Here is a 19,792-nt window from a genome sequence, read left to right as displayed (position 1 = left end):
ATGCTAACGCTTTAGCATACACTGTTGAGTGACAGTAGGCTCCATGCTAACACTTTAGCATACACTGTGTTGAGTGACAGTAAGCCCCATGCTAACACTTTAGCATACACTGTGTTGAGTGACAGTAAGCCCCATGCTAACACTTTAGCATACACTATGTTGAGTGACAGTAAGCCCCATGCTAACACTTTAGCATACACTGTGTTGAGTGACAGTAGGCTCCATGCTAACACTTTAGCATACACTGTGTTGAGTGACAGTAGGCTCCATGCTAACACTTTAGCATACACTGTGTTGAGTGACAGTTGGCAGTTTTGTATAGGAGATTTGTAAAATTTACACAAAATATGATACGAAAATAAATTATTTTGAACTAGCAGGGATGATTATGCCTATTTGCATTGGAAGGAATGTAGTTGGTCACCTGAAGTAAACCTGGCTACATCAGTTATATTTAGTTAATGATATTTCATATTTCATTTTAAAATGTATGAATCCACAGGCCATACAGTAAGAACCACTAACAAGTTATTATTACTAAAATGTCACTCTTCTTACTTTGGATAATGCTAGTGGCCTACTATCAGTCAACATAGTGTATGCTAAAGTGTTAGCATGCAGCACCGGAGCCAACGGTCTACTGGGGACACATGGATCGTTTTGGCGTCTACGTTCTCATCGCTTAACGGCTAACTCGACCAATGGAGACAATCTACCGAAAACTCAGTGTATTCCTTTAACTCTCCGAATGCGGTCGGCATTCTTCCTCTCCCTCCATTAGTCCGTCTCTCCCTCCATCCGACCGCTTGGCGTCTTCCCGTTCGGATGAAATCGCCTCTTGTGTGCGAGCGTCACGCAAAAAAAACCAAAAAAACACACTGTCCCTTGTTTGCTGTTTGGATAGCGTCGAGCTAATCCCCAGCAGAGGCCCTCTTTGTCTGGATTTGGGGACCGTGTTGCGTCATGTAACCGCTTTGGGCCCCAGAAGAAAGGCTGCCATTGCATGTACACACACACACACACACACACACACACATACTGCTAAGTCATACCAGAGCAGGCCTTTGTCAATGCCGGACAGACACGTTTTTGAGACTTACACACATACACGGTATATAACAGGAGCGTAACCAGACTTCTGAGTGATGTCTTAACATGTCAGGCAGTCTCCGCTAGCCTTCTGGTGCACTGTCATAGCTTTTTAATGGAGCCTCTATGATGTGAGATTAAGCCATAATTAAAAACAGGCTTCCTATGAGAGTCCCAGCCACATCCCTGCAAGGAGGCCAGGCTCGAGCACTTCCTTTTTAAAGTGTCTTCCCTTCATCTGGAGAACCAAATGACTTATCTACCACCGAGGCCTGTTTTGATTTTGATTTCATGATTTTTTCTTTTTTTTTTTTTTTTCTTCGTCAAAGTGTCTACAACTCCCGCCTTAAGTCCTTCGGTAGACCAGCAGCTTTTTCAGTCACCAGCTCCACATTTCAAAATAACGGCCCACATCGAAGTCGAGAGATACTAAAAGCACATTCCCGAGAGGACGGGTTGTTTTTGAACGATCGCCTTTTTTTTTTGTATTCGCCGCCCACGGAAGTCGATTTCCATTGAAGCCTTGTTCGTTTTCTCCTCCGCCCGGACCGGACCGACCAGAAGCCAAGACTTTTGTGACGGGAAGGCGGCGGCGGCGGCGGCAGAGACCGTCACTTAACTCCGTGTCCGGTTCCACGTTAACGACGTTTGAAAAAGCAAAAGAGTCTCACAAGACTCCGCCTTAGGAAAATGTTTTCTACCGTTGTTTTTGTTTTTGTTTTTTTTAACACCAAATCCCTGTGAGAGAAACCAGTGTCGGGGTTCTATGCATTAACACTGCTCCACAGCCAAGAAAAATGAATAAATGTGTATGTTAAAAAAAAAAAAAATTGTGATCACACTGATTACCGTGATTCTTTTCCAACGCCAATGTCTTATTCGAATCTGTTTGGGCCTCCCCCTGTGTAATCAAGTTAAAAAAAATATGCAAATGATCTGCCAAATATGCCGATGTCTGCCTCCTGTTCCATGCTCTGCCTCTTACTGTCCAATCATGTTTTGGAAAAGTTTTTATACTGTACATTAGGTTTTTCAAATTTTTTGCCACAGTTTTGTTATCAGTCCTCACATCACGGTAATTCAGACGAACCTTTCTTCTTCTCTTCCAGTTTGATATTTTTGGATAGACAAGCTTTCATTGTACAGTCTAACTTATGCTGTCTTACCCTTTTACTCCTCTCAATAAAACAAACCGTTTTTCTTTTTTTTTTTTAAATATGCGTTTGTCTGTGTTTTAACCTGGAAATCTTGGGGGGGGGAAATAAAGAGCTTGATCGTTTAGGCCGCTAACACTGGATCCCTTGTGTTTACACCACAGTTCATTAATGCTCTGCAAAGGGGTTTTAAAGTGGGTGCCTCTGGCCTCAGCTAATTTAACTAGAAGGTATGTAAATAGGATAGAGCAGAACAACAATGCTGAATGGAGTTCCTGGAATATCATGGAATTTAGAGAGGTGTTGTATTCCAGACAGAGGAAAGTCTGGGAATTTGATTAATTCTCGGGAATATCGGGGAGTTTTACAATTGGGTCACAGGAATATAGCAGGATGTGTTTCATACATTCAGGGGCGGACTTAGTGATTTGGGGGCCCTAGGCAAAGGCAAGCAAGGGGCCCCCCCCGAATCCCAACTCTCTCCCATTTTAATCCAACCTTCAAGCTGGGGCTGGGGGGGGGTTACCATGGCTCAAGATTGAAATCATTTATTATAACAAAAGAGAGGGGTGTACATTTCTTTTATACTGATTAAAAATAAGTTTAACATTAGTCCTATTCTTGTCTTCTGTGGGGGCCCCTCTGGCTGCCGGGGGGCCCGAGGCAGTCGACTACCTTGCTGTAATGGTAAGACCAGCCCCTGCGTACGTTTATTGCGTTAGATGCTGAGGAGACTTGGCTTGCAAGCTCAGCAGGACTCGGGTGCATTTTTGCCAAAGTGCCTCTAGGTGGTGCTGTAATACCAGCCTTCTCCCACTGGAGCCACAGCGTCCCTTTACTCTGTCTCGTCTCCATTTCCTCCCCATTCTGTCTCCTAGAACAGGGTTAGTAGTAAAATATGCATCCTATCTGCTTTACTAGATGTCCGTTATGTTGTCCTTTTTCTTATTCTATCCCATTTATATGGTATAGTTTTACATCTTTCATTTAAGACAATGCCTTCAGTAAGTTTTCAACCCCCTTGACTCTATCTGCATTTTGTGGTGTTACACCCTCCATTCAAAATGCATTCAATTACATTGTTTTTGTCACTGATCTACACAATAACCGGCAGATTTATTTTATTAACTAATATTTACCAATCAATTAAAAGTTAAATGCTTTTGAGTTGATAAGTATTCGACCCCAAATTGCGTTAAGGTGCATCCAAATTCATTTTAATGTCCTTGAGATTGAGTTTCAAAAACTTTGTTAGGACTATCAAGCAAGTTAAAGCTGTGGGTTAGGGTTAGGGTTTGGTCTGCTACCTCCACTGATGTGGCCCTTGACAGTATGGAAGATGCCTACATCAAAGGTAGAGAAGTTAGAGGCTAATTGGGGTTTCTAGGTGGTTGGGACTTTCTAGTGGCCCTATGGTTTCTGGTTTGAACAACCAGGAACAGGTGCAAAACACAACCACAAAATCCTTTTTTTCATTTTTTTTTTTCAAATCATTTTTAATCTTTTTTTTTTTCTCCTCTCCAGCCTCATGAACCGAATCATCTCTACTTTTGCCTGCCTTCACCTCCCATCCGGCGAGGGTTCTTCTTCCTCGTACACTTCCTCTTCCTCTTCATCTTTCTTCCTCTTGCTTGTGGTTCGAGCCCGAGGCTGACAGAGCCACCACATGGGAGAGTGTGGTATTGCAGCTGCTGAAGTCGACGGGAAAGCTTGAGTTCCATCAACACTAGACACACATGTATTGCTGATAAATGATGAAAATGACTGTTGAAATCAAACCATCTTTGGATTTCATGCATTGTTTTCAATTGACAAATATTTTCATCACATCTACGCTTTTCATCTAATGTTTGTTACTTCCACCCCTTATAGAAACTGAGTAGATGAGCAAACAAGGACAGTAGTTCAGTAAATATACAGGTAGGCATGTACATATCTATAGAGGTAAGTATATATGTAACCAGGTAAGCTATAGACAGGTGAGAGTGAGAATGAAGATGAGTAAAACCTTGCATAAATTAGTAGTAACTTTGTACACAGATGACTAAGCAAATAAGGTGAAAGTTAAATAATGAAGTAAGTCAAAACTAAAGGAAAGCTTTCCTTTTACGGTCTGCTGAAGCACAAGGTATTGACCAGGTAAATACTAGGTTATACATGGTAAAATATTAAAAATTACCAAGTAATTACAGCTGTAACTAAGTAGGTACATACTTACAATTCAGTGGCATAATTCGATCGCAATAGTACTTTCTAGGAATAAAGGCAATACTTTTCTTACATAGTAACTGTACAGCCATGAGCTAAAATCTCTGAAATCTCATTAACCAAAACAGTAGTGTAAGTTATGCTGGAAGTTCTCCCTCGCTCTCTCTCTCTCTCTCACACACACACACACACACACCTCACTAATCTTGCTGTTCGCCAAATCCTTGTCTCTTGAAGGCTTCTCATAAATAACTACACCAAAGCCAAAAAGCGTGTCAGTTCTGAGGAAGTTTTTAATTAAAAAAAATACATACAGTACAATGAGAGCAGTACAGCACTTAACAGGCAGGGCCCTGCCTTGCACTCCATTAAATACAATTGAAAAATTGCTTTAAAAAAAAATGTGTGATGCACAAAATGTGAACACCAAATCGTCATTAAAAAACACTTGTAATAAATGCGATACAGTGATTAAGAAAAGGTTTGTAAAGTAAAATTCAAGTCATGGCGTGGTGTGGTGGGTGGTTTCTTCCTTCCTTTTCTGCTTTGCATACTTATGGATTTGGGAATTTGTAGTTCTACTTGTACAAAGGGACGACTTCAATACGATTCAGCTGATTGTACACAATTGTTCACAGAATTGGAAAACAAAAAAAAATAACATTGAAGTAAACTCTTTTCATTTTGTATGCTTTTCACTTTTCAGTTTGTATGCTGTTATTTGTAACTGGGTCACTCTACGGTACATCAGCAAGATCAGGACAATGTGACAAAGGACCAAGGACCAAGTTATTATGATCAGTGAATAATACCACTGATAGAAGATTGCCAGGAATTGAAGTATAAAGGAGAGTGAATGAGGGTAAGATCAACACATAACTGACATTTCTATAGGTTTCTTGCACAGCGATAGCAGTCGTGAATATCACACTGCATAATGCACAATGCATATAGTGTAGAAGTAGACTGTCTGCCTTTCATTTTTGCACTAAGGATTACATTTCTGAGCCGTAAGATGCTTTCACTCTAGAGACTTTGCCTACAATCAACACTGCAGCCACATGCTTTGGAGTGAGACAAGAGCTTCAAGAAATGATACATGGCGGTCTGAGTGTTCATGTGTATCCTTGTGGGTATGCCTCTATGCGGGCATATCTGTGCAAATGTTTGTGTGGTTATGCGTGTGTGTGTGCATACATTCTCAAATGCTTCTATTTTGCTGTGAAGTGTGCAGAGACCCCTTCCCTTGGGGTGGTGTTACACTATAAATAAATTTAAAAAAAAATGAAACTGAAGTGTCAAGGCAAAACTCAAGGTTAGATCAGAAAGAAGGCTTCAGAAAAACACAACAACAGGAATCATGTTTCTATTCATCATGATGATAACGTGGAAACTCATTCAGCTCCCCAGACGTCAGCAAGCTCTTTCCTGAGATTAAAAGGTACTCGCACTCGAACGTGAACGATAATACGAGACGGAATGTCCCGGTAAGAAAAGGAGCTCATTTGGGCACCGGCTAAAATGGCGGAAGTCTTGTGTCTTTGGCCTCAGAGGAGAGACTGGCTGCACTTCAGGCTTGTGTGGATGTCCGGGCGTGAACAGGTGGCACCTGAGAGTGACAAAAGCAAAGACTTGTCGGCGTGTTTCAGAAGTGAGCTCTCTCGTCGGGTGTGTAAACAGGGCTTTTAGGTGGGGGGGGGGGGGGGGTTTCATATCACCGCGGCGTTCCGTCTGACCGGACTGGACTCCGGGGCCGAGTCCGCCTCCGGGAACTCCGGCTGGCCGCTGTCCTGGGATATCTTCTCCTCTTCCTCGCCGCTCCGCCCATCCTCCCGGCCCCCCCGCTCCCGTCGGCGCGCGGCGGACTTGGCCGGGCCGACCAGGGCCAGGCAGACGGCGCCGAGCCCCATGCCCGCCGCGCACGAGTAGAAGGCGGCGCCGTAGTTCTGCGTGACGTCCACCAGCAGGCCTGATGGGGAAAACGTTAGGGCAGCCGTTAGTCCCGTTCACCAGAAGCAATAACCATTCAATTGTATTATGCATAGTTATTACTTCAAGTACTTTAAGTAAAAATATAACCTTATCAACCTAAATCACTAAGGGGCATGCAGTCATCAAAATTCAAGCAGTTACCTCTCACTGCCTACTGCAGCTTTAAAGAATAATGTTTTTTTTTTAGTTTCTCCTATCTCCATTAATAACCATGAAAAGTCTAAACCCACTATTACTGTCTGTTCTACTGCAGGTTTACCAGAAGGAAGTCATAAGCTGCCATTGTTTTCAAAAATACAAAAATGACATAAGATGGTATATTTATGTATTTGTTGATTGATTTTTCTTTATTCATTTCTGTGCTTTCTTTTCTGAGTTTTCTTAACATTCTAAATCTTTTAATTTATTTACTTTAATTATAATTTGTTCTCTTTTTTTTTTTTTCCCTTTTTTCCTTTTTTCTCTCCAGGTGTTTAGTTGTTGCATCACTGTCGATTGTAATGGATTGAGCGTTTCCTTATACTTATACATACATAGATGCTATGACATTTTTCACAACAAATTTATATGATTTTTGTGCAATCATTTCTTCGAGTATATTACGTGCTGTATGTGTCATGTATCAGGGGTCTAAGTCAGATGTTTAGTTCTTGTGGCCACTGTCTATTGTTGAATTTGTCTGTTTGTGTTTAAAAGCATAATAAAAATATTGAAGAAAAAATAAATAAATACAATGACACACTCCTGCGTTGACGAATGTAATCCATCATTTTAAACAACATATGTATTGTACTTTTTTCTAACATGACTTCATAATGCCACAATCACTGCAGTTGCTTCACTCTGCCTTAAGCTTTGCTTTGCCTCTTCACTGCCACCAGAAGTAAGTAACAGTGCGCACTTATAGAAGAAGTGAAAATAGTCCCCAATAAACTTGATAATAGCTGCTTGATAAAGGCATGTTAGGAAAAACTGCAATACATGTGATGTTCAACATGAAGTATTATGTTAGTCAAGGCAGCAGTATGTCTCTGAGCTGCTTTAATGTATTTTTGAAAACAATGGCAGCCTACAACTTCCAGGAGGAAAACCTGCAGTACAACAGACAGCAGTAGCTTCTACTGTGGCAAATATTTTGCTGAGTTTAGACTTTTCTCAGGCAATAATGCCAATAGGAAAAATGTCAAATTACACCGGCGTTATCCTTTAATCAGAGTTTCTCAACCATGCGCCATATAAGGTTTCATTCCAACCAAACACTACAGCAGCTGATTTCACTGATCAGCACAATTTGAACCAGAGAGGGGAAACTAAACAGCGAAATGAGCTGCTGTAGCGTTCGTCTGAAATGAAAACCTGCTGACTTTTGGGCCTCTGTGGCACATCATTGAGAACCACTGGCTTTAATGACTCTCAGTCCACTGAGAGAATACCTACACACAGAAACAAAGTCAAAGTAAAAAAAAAAATAAAAATGAAAACGACAGAGCTCCCGTACCTCCTAGCGGCGGTCCGGCCAGCCCGGCGAAGCTCTGGATGAAGACGTAAACCCCGACGGACGACGCCATCTTCTGGACGCCCACCACGTCCTCCTCGGCCAGCATGGGGATGTGCGTGGAGCCCACCGTGCCCATGAAGAAGCCGTATAGGGCGCAGCAGACCGCCAGGCCCCAGAAGTCCCGCGCCAGAGCGAAGGCCGCCAGCACCGGGCACAGGAGGACGACGCACCCCAGCAGCACCCGCGTCTTCCGGCAGCGGGCTCTGCTCAGCACCGCGCCGATGGACAGGCGGCCGAAGATCTCCGCCACCGCCATGACGGACAGCATGTAGGAGGCCGTGCCGGGCTCCACGCCGCGGCTCTTGCTCAGCTCGATGATGTAGAGCTGCGGGGCGAAGAAGCCCAGCGTGGCGAACAGGCCGAAGAGGGAGTAGAAAATGAAGGCGCCGTCCCTCAGCACGGAGAAGTCCAGGAGTTTGGGTCTGGAGGGCCGGAGAGGACCCGCCTCTGCCTGTCCCTCTCCCCCCTCGTCCTGCGCCTTCGCCGGGGTGGGAGGCGTGGACGGCGACGGTTCCTCCATCAGGCCTTTGCTTTCCGCCCGGAGGTCCGCGTTCGAGGCGGCGAGCGACGTGACGCCCGAGTCGCCGGAGCCCCGCGAGCCTCCCGAGCTGATGGAGGTTCTGGTTTGCTCGTTCTCCAGCTCGTACGCGGCCTGCAGCTGTTTGATAGCGGGCGACGCCTTCTTTTCGGATTCGTCGCCGTCGTCCGCCCTCGCCGCCTCGGGCTGGATTACGATCGGACGCAGGAGAGCCCCGCAGCCGATCACAGAAGCCTGGAGGACGCCGATAACGACCAGACAGTAGCGCCAGCCTATCCGCCCCTTCAGCGCGGTGAACGCTGAGGAGAGATGAGAAGAAGCGTGTAGGTTTGGCGTGTGATGATATAAATTATACAACAGGTAGTTCCGACCAAGCGATCTGATTGGTCAACTAGACATTTAGAACGTGCTCAAATCAGCATGACAGCACACCTAGCCGTGCTCATCACTAAATATTACTCCGCCATATTATCATACAATATATTTAAATATAACGCTAACTCTGTTCAGCCTTGATGTTTCCAGACGCTCTGCATCCTCCATCAGCTGTGCCGGTGAGTCGGTGACACGGCGCTACTAGCTTAAAAATACATGTGAAGTTCGCGGACATAGTAGCTAAATCTGTCCATGGAAAAAATATTTTTTTCAGCAGATATCTTAGTTACAACAAGATTGAGCTAGCAAGGCAGTTTTGTGTTTATATGTGTGGTATTCATTCAGTTTGGGAAATCCCGCGATCTCTAGAAAGCATTAGCTCAAGTTGGCTGGCTGACTCAACCGGCTCAACAGGGACTAGAAATCGTCTCTGTTGCTAGGTCGTTACTAAGACTCCGCCTACTTGCTGGAGTAGTAAACTAGGTTCCATTACATAGGAGTCTACTGACGTGACTGATTGTTTTCCAGTTATTAGTCAGACCCCATGTATTTCCAGGGAAACGGAGATAACACTAGCAAAAAGTTTTTTTATTTTGAGAGCGAATTGCCCCACAATATGAATACATTTTGTTTATATCTTTTATTTTGTTGGTAACTGTTGTATAATCGCAATATTACACTCGAGGGTGTGCTTTACCGTCATTACGTAAGCATCACGCACACCCTCTCGTGTAATATTGCTTAAATAGATAGTGCCTCTTTACGTCAACGCGCGGACTCACCGGGAGCGAACGCACACATGGCGAAGGATTCTCCGGAGGAAGCCGCGGAGGTGACGAGCGCTCGCCGCCTGGAGAAGTACTGGGCGAGGATGGTGACGGTGGGGAGGAAGGAGAGGCAGTAGCCGAGGCCTGCGAATAAACAGGATAAAAAAAAACTAGATAAACAACCTCGCCTCGCCTCGCGGTATGCCTCCGCCAACAAGTCAAGCTGCAGCTTACATCCATGTCTGTCCAGTCTGTCCACACACGTGTCAATTTGGCCGCTGATCACTGAGACACATTTACAAGTTGAGATCAAGCAGCTGAGAACCATGCAAAAAATAACCAAAAAACGGAGGGAGGGGTGAACTATAGAAGGACAGACTGTTTGTGCTCAATAAATATGTTACAATTTTTTCTATCAATATAGCCTATATTTTTAAAAATCACATCAAATTTTCCAAAGAAACGAAATAAAAGCTGTCAACACAGCAATCCCAACACAACTCAATTTTTCTAAACAATTAGGCTACAGCATAAATAGTTGTCCGGTAAAATTTATTGAACATATATAATTATGTGATTAATGAATAATGTGATTATTAGGTCAACTTAAAGGATTTTGGTATCTGCAAAAGTAAGTGACAACACTTGCACCGTTTTTGTAGAATGACCCAAGATCGTTTTCTCAGCTACAGTGGTAAGCAAAACATTATGATGTCACAGTGAAGTTGACCTTTGAACTTTTGGATAGAAAATGTCATCACTTCATTTTATCCTATTAGACATTTGTGTGAAATTTTGTCATAATTAGCGTGTGAATTCTGGAGTTATGGCCAAACACTTTCTTTCTTTTTGTGAGGTCACAGTGACCTTGGCCTTTGACCTTGGACCACCAAATTCGAATCGGTTCATCCTTGGAGTCCGAGTGGACGTTTTGGACGGACGGACAACCTGAAAACATAACGCCTCCGGCCACGGCTGAGGCATAAAAAGGGGACGTGACGTGACAGCCACTCGCCTGCATGGTACCAACACAGGCAGGGTCAAAGCTCAAGATGTCAGGTCGCTCCGGTGGCAAAGGTGGCGGGTCGGGTTTGCTACAGTGCCCGCTGAAAGATGAAAAGCGTGTAAAGATGAGAAAAAAAAAAAAAAAAAAAAAGAGAGACAAGACAAGGGGGAGAGAAAAGAAAGGGTCGTCAAGTTAGGTCTCGTCCGATTCAGAGGGGAGAGAGACATGGTTATCATGGCGGGAGAAAGCTACCGGTGAGGAAAAAAACACAAGTTAATTTGTCCTCCACGGCCATTTTCTGTGCTCAGAATTGTTCTCTCAATCCTTATCTGAAATGGAATTGTTTTTGTTTTTTTTGGGAATTTATATTTTGCGGCTCCATTTTCTGTTCTGTCAGTCCTTCCTAGAGACTGAAACGGGGGATGATGTTTAGATGAGGTTGTTCATTGGCCGGTTCTGGAAGAAACAGATGTCAATCATGGTAGTCCCTTTTAGTTCATTCATTAACAAGCTGTTTAACATGAAAGCATCTGCAAGAGCAAAACAGCGATTCTTTTAATTGCACATTACACTGGCATGACAGTTAGTGCGGGGACAGTAGATAGATAGATAGATAGATAGATAGATAGATAGATAGATAGATAGATAGATAGATAGACAGACAGACAGTTGGATATGGTTGTGTGTGTACCTGAGACAATGCCGATGGTGATGTACATCTCGTTGATGGAGTTGGTGAAGGCGGAGGAGATGGTCCCCAGGCTGATGAGGAAGCCCCCCGTCATCACCACCGGACGGTAGCCAAACTGGTTGCTCAGCACTGTAGACAGCGGGGCTGAGGAGGCCAAAAGGCAGAACGGTCATTTCATCAACGTTTCATTTCAATCACATTTCAGTTGCGTAATAAACCTTCTCTTTTTTGTAATTAAATGTTTTTTATTTTAAAATTTTAAAATGTACCTTTTAGGAGGTGAATGAGATACATAAGAGCATACAGAATAGTACAGATTACATTACATTTCACCCCCTATCCCCCGCCCACCTACTGTCCCTCCCTCCAAGGGGCACACAAAACGGAGTGATCAGGTCCTAAAAATAAAAATAAAATAGAAATAAAAGTAGCAATATCCAGCTAAATGTAAAATAATCAGGCTTAGTATATTGAGTACATACAAAGTAAAACTGCAATTATACAAAGAAGAAAAAGAAAAAGGGGGTGAAAAATAAACAAAAAGAAAACACAAGGACACTTTAAATTCATGTCAATAACAGACTTTTAACATCCTCTGCAGCATTCCTCCACACGTAATAAACCTTCTATGGTCCAAAGCGATCTGTCGAATGCTAAAAGTAGTTCAGCCAATTCAAATAAAGGGTTTCAGAAAGCCAAATTTAAGACTTCAGACCTTTTCAATGCTACCTGGAACTGGGTTTAAGACCAATTTAATAACCAAAATCAAGAAACAAAGCTGTCCAAACCAGCCCATTTCTGATTGAACATAGTTACCTCCGCCAAGGAGGTTATGTTTTCGGTTGGTTCGGTGGGTCGGTTCGTTTGTTTGTTTGTTAGTCTGTTTGTTTGTCTGTCAGCACGATTACGGAAAAACTACTGGCCTGATTTTCATGAAACTTGGTGGAAGGGTGTAGCATGGGCTAAGGAAGAACCCATTAAATTTTGGAGCGGATCCGGATCCGACTCACGAACAAGCAATAATAGCATGAACTTTGGCAGAGGTCTGCACTCTCCGAGTGCCCTTGTAGTTCAAAAATGTTTTGAAGCTATAAATAGCAGCATAAGAAAAAGGACCCTAGGAAATTAATAATTAAGGGACATGATGTTCAATTCAAAAGTCAGATGCAACCAAAACAAAACACTTTTTGCATATTGTATTAACCTTGTTATGAGCTAGTTTTGTAGTTTCATCAAAAGAAACTAGTAATATATATATATACATATATATATATATATAATCATTGCATTGGTGAAGAAAATAATACCTCTAATAACTGTTTTTAAGGCATTTGAATATTTAAAGCTTTTTCAGGCTTTTTAAGGATACGCTGTAATAGTATAAGAGCTTTCTCCCCCCACTGCTTTGTCTGTGTTTCGACGCAGTCAGAGGGAAAACCTTATCAGTTCATCCAAACAGACACACTGGTTCCTCTCCACCAACCCAGTCAGCTGTTTGAAACTGGTTGGATCCGGACTGACAACAGGACAATACTGTACTGCTGATGGCAAGCATCCTTTTTGCAGTTAGACTGATATATCAGGCAGATATTGGCCTTTTAATGAAGAGAGAGTTTTAGTGTCCCATGGTGACAGTAACAGAACCAGAAACAGTGAATACTTGTAATTTTTTGGCATGAAAATGGTCAAATTGAAAGATATTGGATATCAGCACAAATCAGGTATCATAAGTTTCAGTTAAAAAGTATTTGTATCATACTGATGCTCTAAACCCCATATCAGACAAGCCCTGATCCTTCTGTCTGCATTGTGAAAATGTGTGTGTGTGTGTGTGTGTGTGTGTCCAGGTCAATGGCCTGACTGAGTGAGCAGATTCAGTTGCCCTCAGAGAAAGGGAACTCCAACCTTAACTGCTGTGTAATGCATGAGCACATGATGGCACCATGTGATGTGGGCTGGACCGACCGCTAAACTGAAACCCATCTGATCCAGTGTGATTATTCTGTGTGGTTTGTGTGAATTTTCTATTCATCATTTACTTCTCAGCTACACAGAGATCATGTATAAGTTCCACAGCGTCCTCGATTATTAAGAGTGACTCTTTAAAGGTGCAATGAGCAGTGGTGGAAAGTAACTAAGTACATTTACTCAAGTACTGTACATAAGTACAATTTTGAGATACTTGTACTTTACTTGAGTATTTCCATTTGATGCTACTTTATACTTCCACTCCACTACATTTCAGAGGGAAATATTGTACTTTCTACTCCACTACATTTATTTGACAGCTTTAGTTACTTTTCAGATGGAGATTTGACACAATGGATAATATAACAAGCTTTTAAAATACAACACATTGTTAAAGATGAAACCAGTGGTTTCCAACCTTTTTGGCTTTTGACGTCTTACAAAAAGCAGTGTGTAGTCGGGTCACATTTCAGATGTCTATGAGTTGTTAACAGCTCCACCAAATAGTGATTTTTCCCTCTAAACCTCACATGGTTTCATTTCAATAAATGTTCAAATGATCCAATATTTCAGCAAAAATCAAAGATTAGAGAAAAAGTCCAAAAACTGAAAACAGATTTGTGTATCAGAACTTTGTTTTTTCTTCTTTCCTCTCCCATTAATCATCTCACGACCCCTCAGATGTATCTGGTGACCCTTTGGAGGGGCCCGACCCCTAGGTTGGGAACCACTGGACTAAACTAGCTAACTGTATATAAAGTAGTTCAAACTAGCTCCACCTCCAGCAGCTACAACAGTAACATGCTGCTTACACACTGATGCTTCAGTATTGATAATCTAATGATGTCATATATAAGAAAATATCAGTCAGAGGGACCAAACCACTACTTTTACTTTAATACTTTAACTACATTTTGCTGCTAATACTTATGTACTTTTACTTAAGTAGGATTTTTCATGCAGGACTTTTACTTGTAATGGAGTATTTTTACATTGCTGTATTGGTACTTTTACTGAAGTAAAGGATCAGAGTACTTCTTCCACCACTGGCAATGAGTAAGATTAAATCAAATTCCAGGTAGCATTAAGCATTAAGTCTTACATTTCTGAAACCTGCCTATACCCTGCGAGGGGAAAAAAACACACACAGAACAACAGTAAACCCCAGAGTAACTGACCGGTGAAAGTGAGGACGAAGACGCAGATGGAGATGACCCAGGAGACTCGGCTGTTGCTCTCACCGAACTCTTCCATCAGGTCCTGCAGGAAGACGCCCAGGCTCTTGATGGTCCCGTAGGTGCAGACCTCCACCACGAAGAAGGCCGCGGCCACGGCCCAGCCCCAGCCGCCGTCGGGCACCTCCGGGTACACGCACGGCCCCAAGCGAAGCCGGGACTCGGACCCCCTCATGGCTGGACCGGGCCACCTGGAGCGGGGGGAGAGGAGCTGATGTTAGCAGTGGCGGTGGTTATTTTTTGAAGTCGTATTTTAAGTCTTATTTAACCAGGTAAAACAGGCGAAGAACACATTTCATGTTAGTGTTTTGTGGTGCGTGCCCCATAAATAAATGAAACTAGAATTTATAACCTCCTCTCCTCTCCTCTCTCCTCTCTTTGTCTCCTCTCCTCTCCTCTCCTCTCCTCTCACTTCTCCTTGTCTCCTCTCCTCCTCTCCTCTCTTTGACTCCTCTCCTCTCCTCTCCTTGTCTCCTCTCTCCTCTCTTTGTCTCCTCTCCTCTCCTCTCTCCTCTCCTTGTCTCTACTCTCTCCTCCTCTCCTCTCTTTGACTCCTCTCCTCTCCTCTCTCCTCTCCTTGTCTCCTCTCTCCTCTCTTTGTCTCCTCTCCTCTCCTCTCCTTGTCTCTACTCTCTCCTCCTCTCCTCTCTTTGACTCCTCTCCTCTCTTCTCCTCTCTCCTCTCCTTGTCTCTACTCTCTCCTCCTCTCCTCTCTTTGTCTCCTCTCCTCTCTCCTCTCCTTGTCTCTACTCTCTCCTCCTCTCTTTGTCTCCTCTCCTTGTCTCCTCTCCTCTCCTCTCCTTATCTCCTCTCCCCTCTCCTCTCCTGTCCTTGTCTCCTGCTCTCCCCTCCCCTCTCCTCTTCTCCTTGTCTCCTCTCCTCTCTCCTCCTCTCCTCTCCTCTCCTCTCCTCTCCTTGTCTCCTCTCCTCTTCTCCTCTCCTCTCCCCTCTCCTCTCCTCTCCTCCATGGTGGGACACACAAACCGCTCTCCAATTATAGTAGTGGGATGTGAGTATTGTATCCAGTCATTATTTCTACCTCTCTCTTTTTGAGTAGTGATATTGGATTTGTTTTTTAGGCTCAGCACTATTTTTTTTTTGAGGCACACTTCTCTGCCTCATACAATATTCTTGGACTATCAGCCATGACAGATGGGAAGCTGAGAAATAACTATGACTGAAGCTCTGTTCCTGTTTCTCGCTACCAACCCACCTAAACCCTCTCCATTAGCGTGTCAGTTCACACCATCTGATATATGATGATAGATATAAGACAAAATAGCCTAAATGAATCTTTCGCGAAACACTACTTCTCCAAATTTTATTATGGGAACTAACATTGCTGACGTGGTCGTGAGAAGCAAAACTGAAATAACATCAGCAGAGTGTCAGCCAGAAGTAATGTTTCATGAAAAATAAGGGTGTGCCTGTTGTGTGCAGAGATACACCACAGCTCTGGTGGATGAAAGACACCCGGCGCCCAGTGGAGTCCTTGGCTCAGGGAAGAAATGTCAAACAAAATTTAATCTGCCTCCCTGCCTAGCCTGGCAGTCGATTTGATAAATATGTAATCAATTAAACTGCATCATATCCATCATATCAGAGGTGGAGCACACTGACTATATCAGCCCCATATGCACAAACTGATATTTCGGTCTAACCACACTGTTAACCACATATCTGTGCATTTCCTACCAAAGAGCATTAAGATAGCGTGTGTCCAAAACAAGAGTTAAGCTTCTGCCTCAAGTCTCTCTGCCTCGCCCTTTAAAAAAAAAAAAACACATAGGGAAACCTTCACCTTGGGAACCTAGACTCGTGGTAAGTCGCCAGCTGGGATCGTGAGAGAAAACAATGTGTGCTCACCACACACACACACACACACAAACACACACGGACAGATAATATCTCTTTTCACACACCTGCCACCAGCCAAGCAAACACCATTCCTTGGCTATCTGCGTCATGTTGACAAGCCCTGCCTCACTTGGAGCAACGTCTACCCTCCCTCCTCCCTGCATTCATATCATATGGGGAATCTGAATGTGAAATTTGATAGGACACAATCTCCACAAAGCACCCATACGGCAAAACAGAGGGATTCTGAACAAGGAACCGGAATCAAAAGCTGTGTCCAAGATATCTGACCTCGTTATTGGAGAAGAACTGGCAACCTTTGAAGACATAAAAGACAAGTTTCATACACAAAACAAATACGTCCTCATTTATCTACAGCTAATATCTCTAATTATTAAACACCTGCGTGGAAAACAACTTCAACAGCAATAGACTCTAAAGTCAGTAAAATCATTAAATCTAACCAACATATTGCAAGCCAAATATATAATATACTGATTAATATAACATCTAGTCACCACGCATTAGAAATGAGTTGGGAGAAAGACAGTGGAGAAACAGAAGAAGATTTGGAAGACTTTCACATTCTGTTCGCAACAAGCTAATACGTTTCAAATTTAGAATTAGAGCTTACTTCACACCAAGAAAACTTAAACTAGTGCCAACACATATATATGTTGGCATTGCAAAAAAGAGATTATCCACATGACAATATAGCAAAATAGCCCTGTATTACATGTCTTTTAATTGGTAGAATATTTGGATTAATTGGATTTTTGGTTTGTGGTTGACATTTCAATGCTTATTTTGCTGTAAAACATGAACTCAGACGTATCACCGCTAAGTCCATGTGTGTTGAGTGTGAAAAAAATGCTGATCAGCGTCAACCAATGTCTACAGAAAACTTCAATCACGGCTTCAGAGTTTGAACACGTGAAGACTCCCAAGTTGTTGCTTTGAACTATCAACTTGCTCCAGGGGTTATTCCTACAGGACATGAATGCAGCACTCGTACTGCTCTCTCTCTCTCTCTCCCAGATATTGGGTTGCCAGGAGAGATGATGATGTAATAGTCACACACCTGAGCCAAAGTTGGAGAGTGGCCATGGAGGTGAAAAATTCATATTTACTGTGATGCTGCCAGCTGAGCAATGAAAGCAACTGAAAACAATGGATATATGGATCCTAACAACCGCATCACTACTGCTACTGCCACTACTACAGGCTTTAATACTTGAGGCCTTAATTAGTACCTCCAAATGTGCACTTCATGTTACATCACAGCTGTCAGAAAGAAGCCTGGTAAAATATTTATGCGAACATTGCATAGATGTAGATTGTAGATGAGCCAAAGTCTAGTTTTAATACTAGGCGACCAGGCTTTTTCTTGACTTGATGTCTATGATGTCAGTAATGCAATTGTTTTTAGGTTACCAGAGTCAGCGGTGCCTTTAGTTTGCGGAAAGCTAAAGGATCAGTTAAAGCAGTGGTTCTCAACGTGGGGTCCGGGGACCACCAGGGGTCCTTGAGGGGGTTCCAGGGGGTCCCCAGCATATTGATGAATTGTTAAACTTCACCATTATTTAATTTACAAGAAGAACACAATGAGATAATGTAGAATAATGACTGTTTTGATCATAGTTTCACTGTTATCTACAGATAGTCATGGAATTCTGGACAAAATCATTATCTAACAAAAACATATTTTCAGATTTGAGTCTGAGAGACAAAATCTAATCAAATGGGGGTCCGTGGCCCTAATGTGGACTAAATTAAGGGTCCGTGATATGAAAAAGGTTGAGAATCACTGAGTTAAAGAACAGCAAAGATATTAATCACTTTTTTTTTTAAATGTGTCCAAAAGTTTCAACTAACTGTAGAATCATCACAAAGTAATCAATCCACTTGAAATTCAACAGGTTGGTCAGTAACATCGTTTTAAAGCTATCTACTCAGTCGCATGTTGATATGTTGAGATATGAAGAAAGTACAGCTATTTGAACTGGGAAAATTACAAAGACTCCAATACCCACAATGCCTTGCCACCAGGGAACTCGGTGCATTCTACTGCTAGCAGCTTTGTTTTACTATTATATTTACCCTCTATTCTAATCCTGTTATCTTGTGGTGACTTCTTGTTTAAATGCATTATACCAGTATGATGTTTGCTATAGTTTATTGCTAAAACACTTTGTGGACTCTTTTTAAAGTGCTATAAAATAACGTTTATTATTATTACTGCTATTGTTAATATTCTTTCCCAGCCTGTGGAAAAGTTAACGTGTCATGTCAGCCGTGTAGTCGCTTTATCCGCAGTGCAGTGGAGGAGGGATGATGTCAACCTGCCGCATGCCTGGGGTTTCTTCCCCAGCAATGCAGACAGCAACCCGGCAACTAGGCAACTAGAGTTTACTGCTGTGGTTAGAACAATACCCGGCTATCACGACATGTAGCTATTATGAACTAACCTTGCTTTTTAGGCTGGGAGGCTTAAAACTATTCTTTCAACTGCCGACATGCACGCTAGCTTAAAAAACGAGACTATAACTGAATTTCTGTTACATGAACAAATGAATACACCGATTTATCCAGCGTTAAAAGTCGAATTTGCTTGTCTAATGTATTATGATAGGCGGGGAGACTGTCGTTTCTAATAAAGCTCTGTAGCTTTAACACTGCTACAGTATTACACAGTCAGCTGTACGTAGCATCCTGCAGCTGGAGTTACCAAGTTGTCATCTTACTCACCAACAGTGACTGCAGCCAAGCCAGCGGAGGGAAAAAGTAGTCCTCTGGTTTAATAAGGAAGGTTTTTATACCTCACTGACATTTCGTTGTGACTGTATAGCTAGTTGCCAAGCTTTAGAGCAATTCTTTAGCCTATAAAATCCGTTTTTTATTCGAAGATGTACGCTACTTGCTGCTCCAATTTAGAAAAAAAACACGTTGTAAATCCAATGTTATCTGGACTATTTTCGGTTCCTCGTAGTCTTTTACATCATTGTCTTCTGTGAATTATTTCCTGCCGGCAGTTGCGGCTCTTTATACCGGCTCAAGCCGGTATTCAAACGCGGGCGCGCAAATCCCCAAGCCTCGAGAACGCGCAGTCTTGCTCTCGTGAGTACTCTCTCTCTCCTCACAGAAACTCATCCAGCGCGTGCTGCAGCAGCGGTCCGCAGTGCTGCTCTGATGCTGCATTTCTGTCCCATGGGGAAAATGGTCAGAACGATTTTTTACGTTTAAAGGCAACGACTTGGGAGGTGTTTGTGACAAGTTTGAGCTTTTGACGAGATTGAAGCCGAAATGATTCAGGTTGTCACCATAATTTGGATGCTTCTGATGAGCTTTTTCCTA

The 19,792-nt window shown here is 42.8% G+C and overlaps 1 protein-coding gene across 1 annotated transcript; it reads right to left on the bottom strand.

Annotated features, from left to right (window-relative positions):
• Positions 1–4,615: 4,615 nt before the first annotated feature.
• On the bottom strand, positions 4,616–19,476 carry slc16a6b (solute carrier family 16 member 6b). Its single transcript, XM_071534252.1, has 6 exons — positions 19,187–19,476; positions 14,525–14,772; positions 11,379–11,522; positions 9,697–9,825; positions 7,942–8,838; positions 4,616–6,420 (listed from the first exon to the last, which is right to left on the bottom strand). The coding sequence occupies exons 2-6, from the start codon at positions 14,754–14,756 to the stop codon at positions 6,161–6,163; spliced, it is 1,662 nt and encodes a 553-aa protein (XP_071390353.1). The 5' UTR covers positions 14,757–14,772; positions 19,187–19,476; the 3' UTR covers positions 4,616–6,160.
• Between the last annotated feature and the right edge of the window lie 316 nt (positions 19,477–19,792).

This window comes from Centroberyx affinis, unplaced genomic scaffold (assembly GCF_046629955.1).
Source record: "Centroberyx affinis isolate AG114_WGS23_722 - 3 ecotype Tasmania unplaced genomic scaffold, CSIRO-AGI_Caff_v1 ptg002506l_1, whole genome shotgun sequence".
NCBI classification, from domain to species: Eukaryota; Metazoa; Chordata; class Actinopteri; order Beryciformes; family Berycidae; genus Centroberyx; species Centroberyx affinis.
This window is presented reverse-complemented; position numbering and strand designations above follow the sequence as displayed.

What these genes read in the sequence shown, in the direction of transcription:
- slc16a6b (XM_071534252.1), bottom strand. Translation starts at nt 14,756, where the DNA reads ATGAGGGGGTCCGAGTCCCGGCTTCGCTTGGGGCCGTGCGTGTACCCG. An exon ending in CATGTGTGCGTTCGCTCCCG is followed by an intron (nt 8,839 to 9,696) that starts GTGAGTCCGCGC and finishes ATCTCTCCTCAG; the next exon opens with CGTTCACCGCGCTGAAGGGG. An exon ending in GGCCGGACCGCCGCTAGGAG is followed by an intron (nt 6,421 to 7,941) that starts GTACGGGAGCTC and finishes TTTCCCCATCAG; the next exon opens with GCCTGCTGGTGGACGTCACG.